General features: G+C 36.9%; 2 protein-coding genes across 5 annotated transcripts in view; both read right to left on the bottom strand.

The window, feature by feature from the left end:
- Positions 1-3,726: 3,726 nt before the first annotated feature.
- zswim7 (zinc finger, SWIM-type containing 7) lies at positions 3,727-18,495 on the bottom strand. The gene is made up of 6 exons (XM_055226889.1): positions 18,422-18,495; positions 16,249-16,397; positions 15,898-15,919; positions 14,631-14,733; positions 7,999-8,103; positions 3,727-3,964 (listed from the first exon to the last, which is right to left on the bottom strand). The coding sequence occupies exons 1-6, from the start codon at positions 18,493-18,495 to the stop codon at positions 3,857-3,859; spliced, it is 561 nt and encodes a 186-aa protein (XP_055082864.1). The 3' UTR covers positions 3,727-3,856.
- ncor1 (nuclear receptor corepressor 1) overlaps positions 16,739-19,258 on the bottom strand; it is a 35,702-nt gene continuing 33,182 nt past the window's right edge. For all 4 annotated transcript variants that reach the window (XM_055226836.1, XM_055226837.1, XM_055226838.1 and 1 more), the window contains one exon: positions 16,739-18,834. In XM_055226836.1, coding sequence (XP_055082811.1) covers positions 18,632-18,834 — 203 coding nt within the window. In that variant the 3' untranslated portion in view covers positions 16,739-18,631. The remainder of the gene's footprint in view (positions 18,835-19,258) is intronic.

The following is a 19,258-nucleotide window of genomic DNA, read 5'->3' as shown; positions in this document are numbered from 1 at the left end:
GTGGCTGGCAATTCAACGATTAAATCCTCCAGAATTAAAGGGCCTATTTTCTGATCTATGTTATAATGTAGTTTCCTCATCACAAACAGACCTGGAGTTGTGTTTTGTTTCATTCACACATGTTTAACACACAAACTCTACATATTTAGGCTAAATTCTTCAGATCAGAAAACCCTGTGCTCCATCTTGTGCTGTCATGTGATAAGACAGAAAGTGCTCCACTGTGTTTTTACGAGAATCAGTAGAATCATTTGGATGACCTGGAATTGACAATCGCGACTGAACTAAAGTTAAAAGGAGCTGATAACTATAAAACTACCACTACATGACATCATAAGGTGGAACAGAGCATTTTGAGCTTTGGAGATCTGGACAGACTGATAATAAAGGACTCCTCAAACATGTTTTGTGTAATACATTTTGTGTAATGTAGGACTTTTAAGTTTATAACAACTGACCAGCTGCTTATTGTGTGAAAAGACTCCACTATTTTAAAACAGTACTGTGCAAACTATGTGAGGCGTTAAAATGATACGTCTTGTGAAAGTTTAGTAAAGATAAATAGACCTGGGACTGTATATTCAGCTGTACTGTTTTAAGTTAATGTGTACAGAATATTTTTTTTTGTAGTGAAGAGCCTTTACATTGAAGAGTATCATTACCATTGCGAGATAGGATCAGCGAATCGGGACTAAATGAGAGATTTTGTTCCTTTTTGTTGTTTTAAATATTGTGCTTTTTGTACATTGTGTTTGTTTATTGCCTTTGAATTGTCAAAAACTTTTACTGTGCGTCATTTCATTGTAAATACTTCTATTGCCTTTAACAAAATGCCAGAAATTCCACCAAATCTCATCCGAACCTGTGACTGGTGAAACTATGGGATAAGGATGTAGTCGTTGATTAATCCGTCGACTACGTTCGAGTCAGTGAAATGTTTTATTAATCACGCAAATATGTTATCAAGATTATAAAGATTTACGTTGAGTACAGGAGAAAGGAGAATGTCTGGAATGAGTTAGCTGGAGTTTTGGTGACTGTCTTTTCACTTACCTGATACATAGTTGTTCTTGCCCCAGATCCTAATGATTTTGAGTTTTGCCAGTGACCCGTCCCCTTTTAGTCAATTAATCAATGCACAGAGCGTGTCCTTAGTCATATTTAGTAAATATCAAAGTGACCTCCGCTGTTACAACAGGTCATGTTTCATATTTTTTCTCCAAACATGAGCCAAGGTTGTTGATTGTTGAGTTTAGCACAGACAGATCATCAGGGCAGTTTGAGCATTTCTGTCCCAATATGTGATCTCCGTATCCTCCACCCCCTCTCACCCCTGTTAGAATTACTGCATATCTTTATACAATGCTTAATCTGGTTGTATTACAAAACTAAAAACATTTTAAAGAGAAACCACATAATAAAAGACTGCAAACTAATTAAATGAACCTTTGTGGCCTTAGTGTGATCAATTGGCCTGTCAATGCCTAATGCTGTTCTAATGATCAGTCCTCGTCTTCCATTATTCATTTAGCGTCAGACAGGAGCTGTGACTTGTGTGTACCTCATAGGTCACATGTTAAGAACGGCCAGATGTGAACAGACAGAGACTTTGCTCCTTATCAATACACTCCTGCCAATCAATATCAGATTAAAGGATGAGGGCTGAAGAGCCACGGGGCAGTGGATCTGGTTTTAATGGGAGCCGCTGCATTCTGGGATTTAGGAGTCACTGCAAAAAAGTCATATAAATAGAATACATTACTAAAGATTTATATTTGGATTTTAATAGATTCTTTTTTCAGACCAAAGTTTAGTTTGTTTTAGTACCTCACAGTTCACTAGCGCTCTTCCTCAGAGTGGTCACATGATGTTGCTGTGACATGTTTGGTCAGCTGTCTTCCTAGCGGTGGAGACAGAACGACAGCGCCATCTGCAGGCCAACTTCTTCAGGACAGAATTCCAGGTGTGAGAGAGTAAAAAGGTCCCCTTGTCCCGGTTTATAGTCCTGTGGGCACATTTTTGTATTGCCTCCTTAATCCACTGACGATGTTTCTTGTCCTCTGTCCCAATGATGTTTGCTCCGTCCCAGTCTATAATGTGGTTCCCTCTTTTACAATGGTCAGAAATGGCTGATTTCAAATGCTCCTGTTCTGCTTTGTGTTTTGTTCCCCATGTGCACAGCCATGAAAACAAACTAAACCTTGGTCTGAAAAAATAATCTATTAAAATAAAATGGACTATTTATATTTGAATTTTGGTTGTACAATAAGTGCATTAAATTGATCAAACATATAATTTTAACTTGGTCAAACTAACACATTTTAACTAAGTAAGGAGAAATATGGTTTGTGCCAAGTTAAACATGGCTAGTAGAATCAGATTACTAGAATAATCAGATAACCCAAAAATTAGCATAAAGGAAACCTGATCATCAAAAACACCTGCTGACATGTGTCAGACAATTAATGGATTTGGAAGACAAAGGGCCATTAATCTTAAAATAACTTAAACTTAACATTAACATTTTCATTTTTCATTCTTTGCCACATCAGTTTATCCTTTTTGCATCATTTCCCTTGCACAAGTACAAAAATTCAGAAAGAAATCAGATTAGTTACATCGTGGAACTGTTTCCATGACATTTCATTAACCAGATAACCCCAGAAATCAGATAATGACCAGGTGTGTTTGATGTAAGCAAAGCTAGTAACATTTCATGACTTTACTTGTGGTTGAGCCAGTCATATCTGTATCATTTCAGTGGCTTCTTGTTCCGTCTCTTAACTGCCCTTACCAGTGTTACTTGTTACCCCATTTTTGATACAAGGGCTAAACAGGAGTGTGCCAACCTTCTTAAGTACATTCCAATGGAGACATGTAAACTGTAAAAGCACTGTACGGCCTTTGTATCTTTGTCGTGTTAAAATTGTTGTGTTGAAATAAGTACTGTAGTCGTCTGGGATCCTTTATTTTTGGAGCTATGGACCAATGTCAGACTTTTATCTTGAGTGAGCCTAGGTGATCCAAACCATGTTTCCTGTCTTCATTCCACCCTCTGTACTGTTCATAGTGTTTTGTATAACCAAGAAACTGACACTATCGTCAAACTACAACTTCAAATTTCCATTGCTGTTTAACATGATGCAATCTATATGTATGGTGAATTATTTTGTTAATAAAGCCAATGTTTATATTGTTACAAATGGTTCTGTTATTTACATTGTTACACAAACTTTTAAAGGTGGGGGGATTATCAACATATGGATGATATTGTGAGAGCTGTTTTAAATGTATGAATGATTACAATATCAAGTATCTATAGGGGTGGAGGGAGGGTCTTGATATTTTATGTATTGTGTTAATAGTGGTATTCAGATTAACAGTGCATCAGTAATATACACCAAATGTGCCTGGAAATGTCTTGGTTGGGGTTCAAGTATTGCACAAATTAACCACAAACGTGTTTTAATAGTTTTGAAGAATAATAAAAGACAATTATTCTAGTACTGCAAATCTTCAGAACAATTATTGCAATGTTATTTATTTCTCCCACCTCTAATAATTTATAATAGAAATTCTGCAAAAAGAGCTGAAACCTTAACTAATACATTTAAAGACATGTTTTAGCAGATTTCTGTTTGACTGACAGAATATTGTGTATATATTGTGTATACCAGTCAGCAGCTGCTCAGCTAATAATTAAATACATCTAAAAATACCACTTGAGTCAAATAAGAGTATAATAAATAAAGCAATATTTGGCATCTTCCACTGAAGCCTCATACACCTCATCAAGTTCTTTGTAACACTTCTCTTTGACATATTGCAGGGCTCATCATCGCTATATCCTGGGTTGTCAAAATGCTGTGGTGCTGAGCAGAGTGGTCATCTCCTGGTCAGACACGGCCTCCTGCTGAGTCACGCCCATGGCCTGAGACAAGTACACGGCGAGGAGGTGTTTGCACTGCCAAAACAAGATACAATCATTGAACGCAGCCAGACAGGTCAATTAGAGAAATCTGAAATGATAAATGTGGCTGAGAGAAACTCCTGCCTTTTTTTTTCATTGCTAAAAATACTCTTCTATTATAGCTACTATTTTGGGCTGTGCACGTTATTACATTTTAATAGAGATTTCATCATTTCGAATACTCAATGATCAGTTTTCTTCTGCCTTTATAATTAAGAAGTCTACAGCCAAATCTCAGTAAAAGCTGTGGTTTAGAGAAGAGTTTTCACTTTGGGAAAAGAAATTTGACTATTTTTTGTGTTACAATGATTTAAAGTCTTGTCTTTTTTATGTTTTTAGTGAGACAGAATAACACTGAAGTGATAGGCCTGGTGGCTGATCTATGGGAGGGAAAAAATGGGAAGACATTTTTTACCCAACCCTACTATTCCCCTTTCATATCAGCTCAAAATAAGCAAAAAAAGTATTTGTGCAACTATAATCTTGTCATGATGCCTCTAGTATCTGTCTCCCTGTGTGCCTTCCCCTCCCTCTCCTGTCTGAGCCTGGAGCTGGGCGGAGTTCCCGGCTCCTCCCGCGCGCACCTGGAGCGCATCAGCGCAATTACCTCCACTGGCTGCGGAGCATATGAGGAGCTGGGACTAGACACTCGCCGCGAGATCGTCTGCGTTTCCTCACCCTGTCTGTGTTTCTACCTTCTGTACCCTACATGTGTCTTCGCCTCCTGTCCTGTCTTGGTCTCCGGCTTGTTTCCCGTCACCTGCCCTGGCTCCCGCTTGCTGGATTACTCCTGCTCGGTCCTTCCTGTTGTGCTCCGGCCCTGGATGTCTCCTGCCCGCTCTGGACTACGCCCGTCTGGTCTGCCTCCCGCTCCATGTCCCCGTTTGTGATTTACGAATTATTGACTATTTACTCTGCACTATTGTAAATAAACACCGTAAATCTGCCCCGAGTCTGCACTCTTTGGTCTGCTACACCCACCGCTACGACAAATTTATAGCAATCATAGCATCCTCAATCTGTATCACCCTAATATTACACTAGCAACACAGTTTAATAACAGTAACATTTTGAACAATACAGCAATGCACCACACACTTTCCTTCAGCTGAAAGGCCCTAGTTCTTTATGAGACATCTTTATTTCCTGGCCATGGAGCTGTAAAGAAAGGAGCAGTACACTATTTCTAATTACTGAGATAAGACCAAACCACCACTGCTGGATCTGATGAGCCAGCTGCTTGCTAAGTAGGGCTTCTACAATTAATCAAATTTAAATCGAGTTCGAGATTCAGTTATGTCTAATCGTTGATGATATGCTTGGGGTTTTGAATGGAGAGGTTTACAGCTAATCCTCCGTCAGTAAAAGCATCTGGTTTGGTGCAGAGTTCAGACTTTGGAGGAAGAAATGTCTTTCATGTTTAAAGACCCTTTACCTGATTTCAAATCATTTAGCCCTGCCCATTTCCTTTCTGCCATGGTGATCTTGCACCATAATCCAGAAACAACTGTCTAGGTTAGGGTCAAGCAGTTGTTTCCATATAGTTCTCCAATTATTACTTCCTTCTATTTGCTGTTTTGTTATTCTTTATAATGCACCATGGCCAAGAATCAAGTGCCTGGGATAGTTTCAGGCAGTTTCTCATGATTTTAGTGAACAATGTACCGGTAAATGGATGAAAACAGGAGATCCTCTTAGGAGCTTCTGTAGTAGTTATTACCTAGTGATGTGACATTTATTAATGAATTGGCTCTTTTGAACGGTTCCTTAATGTGAACAGTTGGATCTGGATCTCATTTTAAAAAGAATCAAATCTTATTCATTGGATTTTTTTTTTGCATTTTTACACTGATTAACACTGAACCAACATAAGAAACAGCACAGAAGCAGAGCACGTGACACAAGTGAGAGATTTGTACACACAAAAAAAACATTTTAAACACATTTGGGCCTTGGTTGTTTCTGTGATTAGTTCGTAAATACACATTGGCTTCTGTCATATAAATTAATAGTAAAAGAGACAGTCTTTTGAACGGCTCTTTGACATGAATAGATCCAAAAGATTTGGATCCCACAAAGGAGCCAAAAGTCCCATCACTATTATTACCTGAAAAAATTGTATCTAAAACTTATTTACATGCTCAATGCATTTATCTTGACATTCTTTAAAATTTATGTTCATGTTCATAAAATTGTAATGAAACTGTAATCTTTTTTTTTTTTTTTGGACATATTGCCCAACTGCAAACTACAAAGCCTTACTTCTATAGGAGAGAGAATCACTGCTTTCCACTGGTGCAAGTCTGTTTTCTCACACTGATTTTAGCCACATCCTCAGGGGAAATCCGACTTTCTGATATTTGGACGAAGGCAGGGGTCATCTGCTCAAAAATATTTGGAGTTCACAAACAGCCAATGAGAGCAGAGACGCCCCCTAGAGGAAGGACAAAAACAGGACCTGTCTATCGTCCACACATGGGGCACAGACTGCTGCAGTGGAGAAGAACCAGGAAGCACAGCTCACTGACAAGAGACAAAACCTATGCCAGAAATCTCCCACTGTCAATATATGCAACTGGATGGTGCCATTTTAATACACGTGTCAACTTCAGCAGTCATAACTCATTTGGGGATCAGCTATTGGCAGGGTACTCAGTTATTTATATCGCAAATGCATGGGTGAATGTTTTAAATAGGCACACTGGGCTAGTAAAAAGTCAAAATATTTAGATGCTTTTCTTTGGGATTTCCCATTTCAGTAAATGCCACAAAAATTTATTGATCTATATACTTCTGTAGTCACAACTCATTTGGAGATTCGCTATTGGCAAGGTACTTAAGTTTAATATAGTTTTAGATATATGCTTATGGGCTATAAGCATATAAGCCCCCCCCCCCCAAACTTGACTTGACCTAATATCCTGACATCCTTCCTACACCTATCGTGATAACACATTTAAAGTGTTATACATTGCTTCAGAAAATATAGCAATAAATTATATTGATTACCATTTTGTCAGAATAGTAACCCCTTTTGAACCATATTGTAAAGAAAAAAAAATGCACGTAGCACAATGAAACACACTAGTAGACAATTAAAATCAAATTAAAGAGTCATAGATATTCCATTTGTCCTTGCTTCAAGTTGAGTTGTGTAGTAGTTCAAGTATCTCTGTATTGGTCTGTTGTGGTAAAAAAGGAGCTGAGTCGAAAGGCAAAGCTCTTGATTTACCGGTTAATCTATGTTCTTACCCAGCTATGGTCATGAGGTCTGGGTAATGATCGAAAGGACAAGATGGCAGATACAAGTCATCCAAATGAGTGTCCCTCGCAGGGCGGCATCGAGAGGAGCCAGCTGAGGAGCTCAAGTATCTGTTCAGGATGCCTCCTGGACGCCTCCCTGGGGAGATGTTCCGGGCATGTCCCACCGGGAGGAGGGCCCGTGGAAGACCCAGAACATGATGCAGGGACTATGTCTCTTAGCTGGCCCAGGGATGCTTTCAGGTCCCACCGGAGGAGCTGGAGGAAGTGTCTGAGAAGTCTGAGAGTCCCTGCTTAGACTACTGCTCCCGTGACCCGGGAAGTAGAAGAAAATGGATGGATAGATATTTCCTTACTCTATCTACTGCAGTACAAATGTTGCAACAATTAAGAAAATGTATCAAACTAGTACAAAAGTGAACATACAATAAATATGAACATTGAACCATAAGTCAACATAGTAATTATCACAACAACATGCCTAGTCCCTCATGACTATGTGTATATGGACAATAAAAGGTTTTTGAATTTAATTTATTTTTCATTATTAGAGAAATAGCATTTTTGTGCTGTACCAAGGGCACCCGCTGCCAGCTCAATACTTGTTATCTTATAATACTCCCTACAACTCAAGCATAGCTACATGAGACTAGACTGTGACCAGACAGGACTGGATATACTTGAATACTAAGACAAGACATGACTCATGCCTCTTCTCTTCAAGTCTGCTACAATGAATTGGTCATTTTGAGTTTGTCGTGACTCACCAGCAGTCCCTCATTTCTGCGGAGAACAGTGTACGCGAAGGCTGGACAGGGGCAGAAGTGACAGGACACGAAGCAAGTGTACGTGCGTCCAGAGCCTCCAGTAACCTGAAACCAATCGAATATATTTAATATACAACTTAATGTGGAGCTGCACAATATACCATAACTGAATCAAAATGACAATTTGTGTTGGTACAATTATCAAATCGCAAATTGTTATTTACATAACACACTGTCCACTGCAAAGAACAAAATATCCTGTCTTTTATATAGAACTATCTTGGTGTACCTGTAGTTTTGATGTCTTGTACTTTCTTGCATTAGTTTATAATTTTCAAATATTATTAATATTTTAGTCTTTTCTCAAATGTTAATGCTCCTGGTTTTGTTTACAATGTGTAACTCAAAATGCTTTGAAGAGAGTGAAAACAGTAGATTAAATTACATAGGCTATAGCTCAAATCCACGTCCTGTGGTGGGTCTTTTTGTTCTTCACTGTAACATTTATAGTGGAACATTTATTGCATCAAAGATGTGTCGGCCTAACTTAATATCTTGCTATGCTGTTGAAAAAATATATTTCATAGAGCTTCAAAGTTCTTAACCAGACTTTTCTCTAATGATGTACTATACTTTTCTCATGCTACCTGTTTGTGTCTCCATGGAGATATTAGCTTTACTTGCCAGGAATGTTCCACAGTATATGTATATTGCAAGATATATAAATTCAACGCAATACTAGGGCTGGGTATCATTAAGAAGTTACATACCCCGCTACATAGCCCACGATACAATATGTATCTCGATACAGTGCACTGTTGATTCGATACAATATACTTCAAATCGATTTGATACAATTCAGTGAAGAATAAAGGCTTTCGGGACACTTAATGATCAACATTTTCACAAAAAATAAATATTAATTGTATTTATTTATTTTTATTTAACGTTCATTTATTGAAGAAGAATGAACATAACAGTGCATTTTGTTTTGCACCAACTAGAAAACCACATCAGACTGTTACATTGTCCAGTGTTACTTTATATGAGCTCCACATTTCCATGTAACAGGGACATGTGCAGTTTAACGGCTCTGAAGGATCACAACATATTTACTACTATCACAACTGTGATACTAAAAGTATTTGTTAAACCAAAGTTAACATGAAATAAACCTATTTTAATCATCAAAACAGTCAATCAAATGTCAAATGTTCTGTATAAACAAGTTTCTTTCCTCTAAACAAGCCACACAACTGTCGCACTTTGACAGAATAATTTGGTAAAATATAAAAAAATAATAATCTTGACGATATGTCGATACAGCAGCAGATGATACTGATACTGTATCATTAAATGAAACGGTACGTTATTTTGATATTTTTGCACACCCCTGCAATACTGCGGAACATGTTAAGCAAAGCAATAACATCACCATGGAGACAAGCAAGTGCAGTGTATCTTTCATTAATACAATTTACACAAATTCCAGTTACACAAGCTGCTAGAATATTTTTATTAAGGCTAATTAAGGTGAAGTTACTAAAAAATGTTACCAGCTACTATACTTATTATAGCGTGCCTTAAAAGTCAATACTTTGCCAGCAGTATAAGCCAGGCCCATTGTGCAGCCGGGTTAGATGAGAATGTTCTGGGACCATGCCGGGGGATTCCTGGTAAACGGATACTGGGGGCACCACAAACCAAAATACAAGCTTAACTGTCTCTGCTTACTCAATACTTTATTAATGCATTTAACATTTAGAATATGGACATTTCACGTCTGTTCTCACATTATCATCAAAGGTTTAGTTAAGGAGGCAAACACACAGGATATTTGGTCCAAACCCCCAGCATTGGTAAACAGTTAAGTCATTAGTGAATTGTAAAGAAAGAAAAACAAATGCCACATATGTTCAAAGCATTTTAATATTGCATCTTATTTTACTCATATGAATATTTTTGCTACATTTGTTTAGTGTCATATTACCATTTTATTCACTGTTAAGAAGCACCATATTCAAATAGTAATATGTGAGCTACTGTGCCCACGTAAATTCCCTTGTGGATGAATTCAGTTTTCAGTTTCAGATTAGATGTTTTACCATTGCAATTTATAACATTTACCCATGATAGTCTGAATATCTGTATAAAGTACAGAAAAACAAACAAAAACAACTTATTTATACTGGCCATACTGGCATTTTTCAAGTTTTAAATATTGAACAGATACGAGGAGGCCAGATGAAAGGTCCATACATTATGTATTAGATGATAAAACACCGGATATGTTTACATGCACCAAAAATCTGATCATGATTGGATTTCTAATGTTATCAGATTATTGAAATGCTTTGTAAAATATATTATATCTGATGTGATAATCAGATTTCTTTCTGATTGTTCACACTCTTGACAAGGAAAATTAAGCCAAAAAGCCAAACTAATGTGATGTGGAAAATGAGAGAAAATATGAAAGACTGAAGGAGTTATTTTTTAATACATTGTACTTTGTCTTCCAAATACAACTGTTACTTACACTTAAGATGCACTGATTAACTGACACATGTCCCGGGTTGTTTTTGATGATCAGGTTTCTCAGGTAAACACACCAAAAATCTGATCTAATTATTGTGTTATCTGATTATTCCATCCAGATTTCACTGTCCCTGTAAATGCACCTGGTGTTTCTTATGTGAAGCCGGAGTGCTGTGTTTGTGTGTGGTTTTGAGCAGACATTGATTTAGCTGCGGTGTTCACGCCCCTGACACATGAGTACATTAGCTGTGAGGAGAGGCTCGACAGTGCTAATAACTAATGCTCCCACAATGGCAGCCCTGGCTCCATTATTCTGCGCTGTGCCCATAAATCAGATCTGCTTGTGATCTACCGAAGCAAACCAACTCTGTTAAAACTTAAAACTAGAATAGGGTTACGCAATTGAAATTTGAGTTGGTATAATTCAAATAAAAGGCTGCAATTATCTTGATGACTGAAGGGAAAGGAATAATGAGATAAAAGATTGTGATTCTCTGTTTCCTTGTATTGTGCTTAATGCCTTACACAAAAAAAAGAATAAATGTCCTCTGCAAAAGAACAACCAAATATTCTGTTTTTATTGAAAAATCGTGTTGTACCTGTAGTTTAGATTTCTGCAAACATGTTCTGAAATGAATAGGATTCTTGTTTTAGTATTAGTTTATCAGTTAATATTTCAGTCTTCTCTCAAATGTTAATGATAGTGGAGTTGTTAACAATGTGCACAATTTTACATTTATTGAAAATCTAATTGCTGCAAGATAAATTGCAATTTAATGAAAAATTGAATGGACCTCCACAAACTACAAAATATCCTGTCTTATTCTGTATAAAAACTGCTAACCCTATAGTTTAGGTCTATACAAACATGTTCTGAAATGTGATTAAAGTATTAGTTTGTCAGTTCATATGTCTGTCTTTTTGTCAGTTCTTATGGAACATCTACAAAAACAGCAAAAATAACATACATCCACACATATAAAAATGCAAAAAAACTAAATAAAACATCAATACTGTGCATTTAAGAGTTTTATCAAAGTAGATTTGCTCTTTGGTGCTACTCGAATATGCTACTGTTGGTCACATACAACTACAAGGATTGGCTGCTGTAATGATATGAATACAGCCGGCCAATGTGAGGATAAAAGGCAATGTAACATAGGGCCAACTTTCTATAGAAATGGGCTAGTTGAAAAACAGATCACACTCTGGCTCTGCTGCAGCTCGAGGGTTTTCCTCAACAGGACACTAAATCAGGCGCTGCTGTTTGGCCCAAGAAAAGCTCATTCACAGAGGAGGACTGCTCAAAATACTGTCATGTAGTGTAAGGGTTACTCCAGTCTGGACTCCTGCTTGTTGTTCAGAAAGATAAACAATGCAAGATATACAGAGCTGTTTGAATGCCTCTTAGTCTCTCATGAAATGGAGATCTGTAAAACTGTCCTTGAAGGGATTCCCAATTTTTGGAAAAATGTATTGAGATTAGGCTTGTCACACATATTGAAGCATCGCTACAGAGAAATATCATGATAAACGATAATATTGAAACTACTTAATGCTACTGACACAAAGCTGGATAATTCCAGTAAACCAATTTTAAAATATACAGTATCATTAAAAGGCATGAGCTGCAACAAATAAAGAGTAGAATGAATGAATAATTAGGCAAAAAAGTTACTTATATTCAACCTTTTACAGCTCAAATGCTATAGTAATACAACAAAAATAACTAAAATCTCCCCATTATTGCAAAGGAAATGTACACATGATAAATATTAAGCCCAAAATATATAATATAATATATCATATATTTCATATATTTAACAATATGTAAATTAATTATTATCATGACAGGTTTAACTAAGATTAAATTTGTGTTATATATTTAAAAGTAGGGTTCTCTTCAGAACACGCACATTTTATACCACTATATGAGAGAAGACTGAAATATGAACTGATAAACCAATACAGTAATCCCAGTCATTTTAGAACATGTGTAGAGGTCTGAACTACAGTGTAGCGCTTTGAGAGGCTTTGACAAGCCTGTAAAGCGCATTACAAGTGTAAGGCATTATTATTATTATTATTATTATTACAGGTATAACACATTTTTTCTACAGTAAAACATTCTGTTCTTTGCAGAAGACATTCTATTATTTAAATAATTGCAGCCTTTGTGATTTGATGATTGCACAAACTAATTGTGTATACCTAATAGCAGTCAGCAGTGTTGGTGGTGGTAATGTAACATATTTGTTTATAATTAAAAACAATTTCTATTTAAATGTTTTCTGTTGGAGGGTACGCAACTTGCTTTCTCCATGGAGATGTTATTGCTTTGACTGGAATGTCAAATATGGCATTAGACTTAACTTTCTTCTTTCTATCCCCAATTGACATGAATAATCAAAGTATTATTTATAGTAAAGTTTAGTTTAGTATATTTGTTTATTTATCAGGGGAAATGAAGATAAAAACATTCACCTACACAAAGAGGTAATATGTTTGTGCCAGCAGTCCACCTGCAATCCAAGCTTGATGTCATAAAAACACCTACCTATAATTGAATAAATGATAATAGGAAAAAAAAAAAAAAAAAGGTTTGATGGCATTCTGTGGAAATTTTAGGAAGAGTAATAACATCTCTATGGAGACAGGCAGATGGCACCAAAAAAGTTGCAGAGTACACCTTTAATGTATTTATATTTGTAAGAGTGTTTGCACTCTTGTGCACGCCTCTGCACATCCTACGTCAGCAGCAGAGTGACTCAGAGGAAACTCTTTAAATACTTTTAATTATTGCTTCTCTGTAGCTAAATAGGCTTGAGTCTCCCATGAATTCGACACATTAACTTCAAGTGAACGACATCTAAAATAAATGGGGAGACATTTCAGCAACAACAGCACAAGCTAAAGTTAGCAGCATTCATCTACAGCTTCCTCTGCTATTTAGGGCACTTCTGTCTCTTTGAAAATCACACACCTGACCCATAGAAAACTTCTACTTCCTACTTTTACAAAACTTAAAAAGATATTTGATACAGTTAGTTCTGCGTATGACTTTCACATTGATGATCTAGTCTACACTGTGCATGCTCCCTCCATCAGGATTTGGTGTAGAAAACTGATCGGTCTGAAAAGGTCATTGAATGTTAGGAATGAAACTAGGTGAAAAATCCCAGCAGCCAAATGTCACACACTCATAAGTTATTCAGTAACTGGAAATAAGCAAATTACTACGAGCAAGTAGAAACAGTAAAATAAATAATGAATACATAAAATAAATAAATAATGTACAAGAAGGACCAGATTTGGAAGTATTTTATCAGTTTGAATATCATTGTGTAAAACAGGAAGCAAAGAGAGTATCCCTTTAGATACAACTACTGATTTGGCTGCTAAATATCTCAAAATGTTGAGGCAGCTTGATGTCAAGATTGATCGTTTTTTAAAATAAATTTGTAATTAAAGGAATCTGTAAAAATAAGTACTGTATAAAGGTTAAATTAACATAAAATATCATAAACATGAACCATTGCATGCAAGGTTTCTTGATGCATTTTCTATTAAAATCATGTTTTTATTTCCACATGATTCAAATCCATTACAAGCAATGATTTATTCCTCAACATTTATTAATATAGAGTTTTTTGTTGCATCAGTCACCAATCAACAAGAACAAAGTTCAAATTTCAATGACTGCTGACTTTAATTATTATCTTCATTTTGAAGCAATAAAGGAAAGCCCCCGAGATAAATCTTTTCCAAAGATTTCAAAGACACACAAACACAAACAAAAGGTTAGACACACATGTCCCAGTAAAAGGCTGATTTTGGCTTCATTGTGTAGTACAGTTCCTTTTGAGTGTTTTCACAGAGACCTGAAAGAGTTTACAGGAAATTTGGGCCACAATGACCACAGACAGGACTGGTTTGTCCTCCGCAAGAGCCTCCAACTTCACGATGAGGAAAATAAGCATATTCTCATCACTAGTACATGTGAAACGTTTGGAGTTTGGACTTTTAAAATTATGATTTTGTTATAAAATATAGAGGACTCCTATTGTACTTTTTTCAATAACAGTTTGACCAACCTGAAAGGTTCTGCGTCCACTTGGAGAAGAGAGACAGGTGACGGAGCGCTGATCGACCAGATCCAAAGCCTGGAGCGCACATGTGCCAAATACAAACTTCAGCCTGGGACAGACAGAAAAGTGTTGATTTCACTTTAAATATTCAAACCAGTCAAGTCAACATTGTGAATAGAGGTGACACATGCATGATTCCACAGAAATAGAAAGTTAAAGTGAATTCACAGAATTCACAAACTAAGAACTTGCTTTGGTGGTATAGCGCATCATACACCATACCAACAAAGCAATTAGAAATGGGACAAGATCTCATGCTACAAGATTGCGCACTCATGTGAAAATGATCGCCCCATATGTTTGCATTTGGACTGGACAAAAAAGGATTAAATGCTGGTGAGTTGACATCTTGAGAAGCTGTAGTCCCAACATGCAGTGCTACAATGACAACAAAAATATTAAATTGAATAACAATTGCATGTGCAAAAATTGTGAACTGAACCACACAAATGATTTATTGTAAATTATATCAAAATATAGCCTTGCCTTGATTGTGTGGACCCAAGCTCACATCTTGTATTTTTATGTGTCACTCACTCCTAAAGGGCATGCATTAAAAACAAGGTACCGGGTAAATTAAAAAAAAAAAAAAAAAAGACTGCCTGAATATATACAAAATATATAGTATGAGCAGAACAACAGTGCAAAACTTTCAGCTCCAAATAATTATGGTTCAAAAAACAACATTTCTATTAGTGGTGACGATGACGTCATACTCCCAGATGAGGCCAAGAGCCAGATTTCTCAATTGAATTTTTGTAACAAATATCTAAAAGGTAAATTCACAAATGTTGAACCTGATGTTTTTTTTTTTATCAGTGACTAAACCCAACAACTTATTTAACTACAACAAAGTCTACAATTAAATTTAGCTACCCCCCATCTGAATTAAATATTATTGGCTTGTAAAATCTTGAGATGTCATCTGAAACCAGTAATTGCCTGACCAGCCAGTTCCTTCTACATTCTGTTCGAATCCACTCCTATAACTTTTGTCAGCATGTGGTTCTAGCTGGCCAGACAGACATTTCCATGGAAACTACCAGAAGAAGGCCCTCCTCCAGGCCAAATAGGAGTCAGGTTTATGGAGATGCAAAACATGCTTTTATTTTAGTCGATTTTGTTGGCTAAAAAGGTTACGTATACATTACATAAGGTTAATAAAACAATGAATAAGTAAGCTAATTTGATCATTTTGGAGAATAATACTTACGCAATCAGCATGTCATCTGGAACTGTGAAAACACATTAGAGCAAATTAGAAATGAGATATTTACTAACATTATTACAATATCCCCCTCTGCAGCAAGATCAATGTACTACACCAACATCACTAAAGCCAAAAATATTTTTCTCCAATTTGTTTGGATCATAAACAAAGGAAAAGAATGAGGTTTAAATAGATGAACTATAAACAGACGGTACTCTGACTCATCTAAAGTAGAACTTTGGTTGTGATATGTGAACCTTTGGTTAGGCAAAGATAAAGTCTAAGATTAGGCCGAGCTAAATTAATATTAAGGTAGAGGAAGATTTGTTACCTTTGATTAGTTAGACTACTTACTTTGAGACGTGTCCTGGTATATCTTCTGAATGTCTTTAAAAAGTTGTTCTGCAACTGAGGGTAGAAATGAAAAGTGCATTTTGTGGATAACGCGCTTACCGGAAGTATCTACATTAATGGACCAATGACGTGCGACCAAAACATTCCGGCTTCCGGTTTTGTTAATATTTCAAAGTAAAATAATTTATTGCCTCATTTCAGGTTATTTTAGTTGCATTATTTGTGCATACCACAGATATTGCTTCGGTTTGTATCATTAATGTCATGTCGTTTCTTCATACTTGGAATGATTATATTTGTACTCAAGTTAGGCCAAAATGTATTCAATTACAGTTTACAAGCTATGTTGCCAAATTAGTACAAGTAAAAAAAAAATAAAAAATACAGTGACCTAAAAATATACTCACGTGTTTTTAAGCAGGAGTGGAAAGGAACTAATTACACATAAGGGCAAGGTTCATCCATGATTTCAATAAGACAAAGACAAGCCTTTCTGTGGTGAACTGATCCACTTTATTTGATTGGTCTGAACTTTTGTGTAAGAGCCTATTAGGAGACATTGTGCGATACAAACATAGCTGTTCAACATCATAAGATACGGGGTTTCAAGTCTCAATTTAAAAAGACAAAAAAGTCACTGTTGTATCCTTTTAGAGTGCTAAAACGTAGCTCCAATTCAATTTCAGCTTCATTTCAGATTTTCTTTTAAGATTCAAGTTTGTAAACTTTTTTGTCCTTGCTTTTGTAAACACATAACATCCGATTTACAAAAAGGATGTTTAACAAGATGTTGAAAATCACAGGAAAATAACATCATGTGCTATGACATATGATTCCAATGGATTTATGCAGACTGTAATGAAGCAAGTGAGATAAGTGCAAGTTTTAAAACTCATTTGACTCGATGCATGTCCTACATTCAGCATCAATGAGTAACTGCTGTGGATCATGTTGACCTAGTATATTTATTTTAGCTATAGGCTTGTTGACAAAAGCAGAGTGGTCATAGAAATGGTAGACTATGACGGTTTATTCTGAAGAGTTAACGGTACCATACACATAGAACACTAGCTGTGATGTGAGTGCACACTATTAAAATAATGCACAAAGTACAAGAGAAGACAGAAGTAAAAACAAACAGGTTTATGTATGTGGTGAAAAGACATTAAAGCACATCTTAGTATACTCCTGTCCTGGAGGTTGAATAAGTTACACAGCAGGTAGTATGCTTCTTGTTGTCAAAAGCTACAAAGCAAAAAAGTGCAACAATGGTGCAGACCATTCTTAATGTTTGGTTAATTTTTGTCTTTTGAGTAATAGAAAGACAATTTAAATCTAGTTCAGATTCTTTTCTGGACAGTATAAAAAAGGGATTACAAAACAAAAGAAGGACATCAAACACGAACAAAGATCTCTGAGGAAAATTAAAGCTGCCTTCTTTCTCAAGTCACAAGGCATGGCAAAAAACGCTCTGAAAAATCCTGACGTGTTTGTATTCACCATGAATGTGTAGGGCATACTCCTGTCCTGATCGATTGGAAACCAGAGACCGCTGCATGTGACAACAAAGAAAAAAAATTGGCTCACTTTTGTTATTTGAATGGGGCCCAGAAGTAGTCATTAGGGCATTAAGCTTATACTAGACTCTAACCTTTCTGTCACCAGTGTTCAAAACTGTCTAAAATGGGGTGAGTCGTTTTCTCTACTATCTGAACGATTTATCTCCTCCATGTTGTGAAGACAGATCTTAATCAGTCCATGGATGAAAGGCAGTCCATTTTGCCATCTCATGTCCACCAGGCTCTGGTGTTATAGCCTCTGCTTCACTTCTGTTCAAGTACTACCCACAGGAGCAGCAGACTCTGCAGTGGGTCAGCTGACGCACAGGGATGAACTGGGAGAGACTAGCTGTGTTGTTACACATTACACCCATACGCTTCCCATTTAAGTGGATCATTTTAAAAGCAACATTAAAATAAGAAATAATCAGTTTAGGAAAAACACTGCAAAATGTTACTCTATTTACATACAATGATTTTCCTAAAGACAAGGTATATTTTCACAGAAATCTAAATTTAGAAATTGTTTCATGTTGTTTTGTACATATGAAGTGTGAAGTTCTTCATCTAACATCTTCCCCTCAAGTTTATTTTCCACTGGACAAGCTGGTTACGTTCTCAAGTCGGGAGAACCCCACTTGTCCCAGGCTACTGCTGGTAAATGGAGCCAACAGCCAGGGGGCGCCATAGCACCAAAAATAAAAAGGACACCACCCCCCCATTAACTGGCCACACTTGCCAATGAGCAGGGTAATTCTGGGAGAGGGGCGACCAGCTGCAGCAAAAGCCTCTGTGTTTTAATCAAGGGCTTTTTTTAGTGGAGCTCAGTCGTCACTGTCGGACAGGGTCTCGTATTGCTCTGACAGAAGAGAGGGCCAGGCGCGCTGCTGGGACACAGGAGGACCCCCAGACTGCTGCTGCTGCTGCTGCTGCTGTTGACTTTGGACAGCAGGGGACGCTATGGAGGTTGGGGGCGTGCTGCTCAGGATACGCATGGTCAAGGGGTTGTATGCGAACTGCATGGAGCCTAAAGGAGATGGAGACAAGTGTAGCAATTAACTTTCCATACAAACTACTTTCAAAAGTAACTTTTAACAAAATTATAAAATAATGACAAATGATAGGTTAAACTGAATCAGGTCAAAACCAGCACCAGACAATCAGGGCCCTGTACTGAAAAGCTACTGTAACTTCTCAAATCAGTCTAACTAGGACAAATAAACTCAAACATGAGCTTCGGTGGGTAGATGGTACTATAGGATGAGGTTACTTATCTTTGATAAGTCAAAGCAGCCGAATCTTGAATGGAAGTTTTGAAGAAAACAGTTTTCACATACATGGGGAGGTGTCAGCCCTAGCCAAACTATTAGAACAGGGGTGTCCAGACTATGCAAATGCCCTGCTAACCCTCTGATCCAGTTTTGTAGTACAGGGCCCAGGCAAGGTTACTA

The sequence above is a fragment of the Periophthalmus magnuspinnatus genome, chromosome 14 (assembly GCF_009829125.3).
Source record: "Periophthalmus magnuspinnatus isolate fPerMag1 chromosome 14, fPerMag1.2.pri, whole genome shotgun sequence".
NCBI classification, from domain to species: domain Eukaryota; kingdom Metazoa; phylum Chordata; class Actinopteri; order Gobiiformes; family Gobiidae; genus Periophthalmus; species Periophthalmus magnuspinnatus.
This window is presented reverse-complemented; position numbering and strand designations above follow the sequence as displayed.